The 1,399-nt window shown below is 44.4% G+C and overlaps 1 protein-coding gene across 1 annotated transcript in view; it reads right to left on the bottom strand.

Moving 5' to 3' along the window:
• The window catches only part of ATRN (attractin), a gene marked incomplete at its 5' end in the record, with an annotated part of 149,321 nt that overhangs the window by 76,823 nt on the left and 71,099 nt on the right, over positions 1–1,399 (bottom strand). Inside the window, one exon of the mRNA XM_029963709.1 lies at positions 114–347. Within this exon, the coding sequence (XP_029819569.1) occupies positions 114–347 (234 nt within the window). The remainder of the gene's footprint in view (positions 1–113; positions 348–1,399) is intronic.

Below are 1,399 nucleotides of genomic sequence, written 5' to 3'. Positions count from 1 at the left end.
TCCTGTTTCCATGCTCTCCTATTCATGGAAGGAACACAGACCCAAAAAGACTTCAAAACTCTCTCCCCTCGCATTTAATTGCAAGGTTGGCCAATGAAAGCCTGGCCACTTACCTGGGCACTGGATGAAGGACCAGCTGTAGCTGTTCTCCACAGGGCACATGCTGACATTGAGGACGGGCTCCAGGCTCTGCTTCCCTGCCGTGGACGGGCTCGGCATCCTGACGGGACCCCGGAAAGAGCCTTCCATGCATTTCCCCTTCCCGGTGTTGCTGGGATCCGTGCACCACCCACAGCCAGGCTGCTCCAGGCAGTGAGCACATGTGCAGTAGCCTGAGCAGTTCTCAGCTGTAAAACAACCCCCAAAAAACCCATGAAATTAGGGAATAAACCACCCCCCCCGAGGTGACAATGGACGCGGGAACCCCCGCGGGGCTTTTACGACCTCAACATTTTTCTCGCCCAATCCATCCATATTTATCCTGCTATTCCCATGAATCTATATCCATATATTCATCCCTATCAACACATTTATTCCAGAATCTCAGCTAACAAAGGCTGCATTCATCAGTGAGTGATAAAACAGGCCCCCCCCCCCAAGCAGGTTTTCTGAACCATTACACAGCACCCGCTAAATCCAGAGGTTAATGTTCCCTCTCCAAAACATCTCCCGTTGATTTACAAGGGATCAGATGAGAAAATGAGCCATCTGGAAGCAAAAGCTAAAAAAAAAACCAGCCTGTTTACTCTCTTTGAGTCCCTTCCTACCACATGTTTTAGCATCACACGCTATTATTTCAAGCACTTGCCCGAGTTGAAAAGCACAGAACACAAATACAGAATAAAAATTCCACCCTTTAACCCTCCCTTTCTCTAATGGAGGTTGGATTTCAGGGGTGACAAACCCTTCACACACAGAAAACTTCTTGTATTCCTTTGCCCAGATCACCTTAAAAAAATATTTTGTAGATTCTTGGTGCTGCAAAGTGAGCAGGCTTTCTGTCTTTATGCTTAAATTGACAAGATTTGCCTTTAAAATAGGACAAAATGTACTAGAAAAATGTTGTTTTCCATTATTTCAGCTTACTCATCTCCTGCCTGATGCTTCCTCCAACTTTTGACCTCTGGCAATAGGGGAAGTTCATCACTCTCCTGTTGGACTGTTCCTGAAACCCATTTTCTTCACCCTTTATTTTGTAACACTTTTGAGTTCCTTGCTCACACTCAGCTCGTAAAGATTTCAACATCAATAAAATAGCTTCTACATCTTCATTTGTTTTAGATTTTGGGGGCTCTTTCACCCCAGTTTGAAAAAAAATGCAATATTCCAAAGCACCAGAAATCTTGGCCACTTTTACCTAAAATGGGTAAAAAAATGAATCTTTTCTTTAAGAGAAGTT

Source organism: Manacus vitellinus, unplaced genomic scaffold, assembly GCF_001715985.3.
Source record: "Manacus vitellinus isolate BGI_N305 unplaced genomic scaffold, ASM171598v3 scaffold_61_pilon, whole genome shotgun sequence".
Lineage (NCBI taxonomy): Eukaryota > Metazoa > Chordata > Aves > Passeriformes > Pipridae > Manacus > Manacus vitellinus.
Note: the sequence above shows the minus strand (reverse complement) of the source record. Positions and strands in the feature narration are given on the sequence as shown.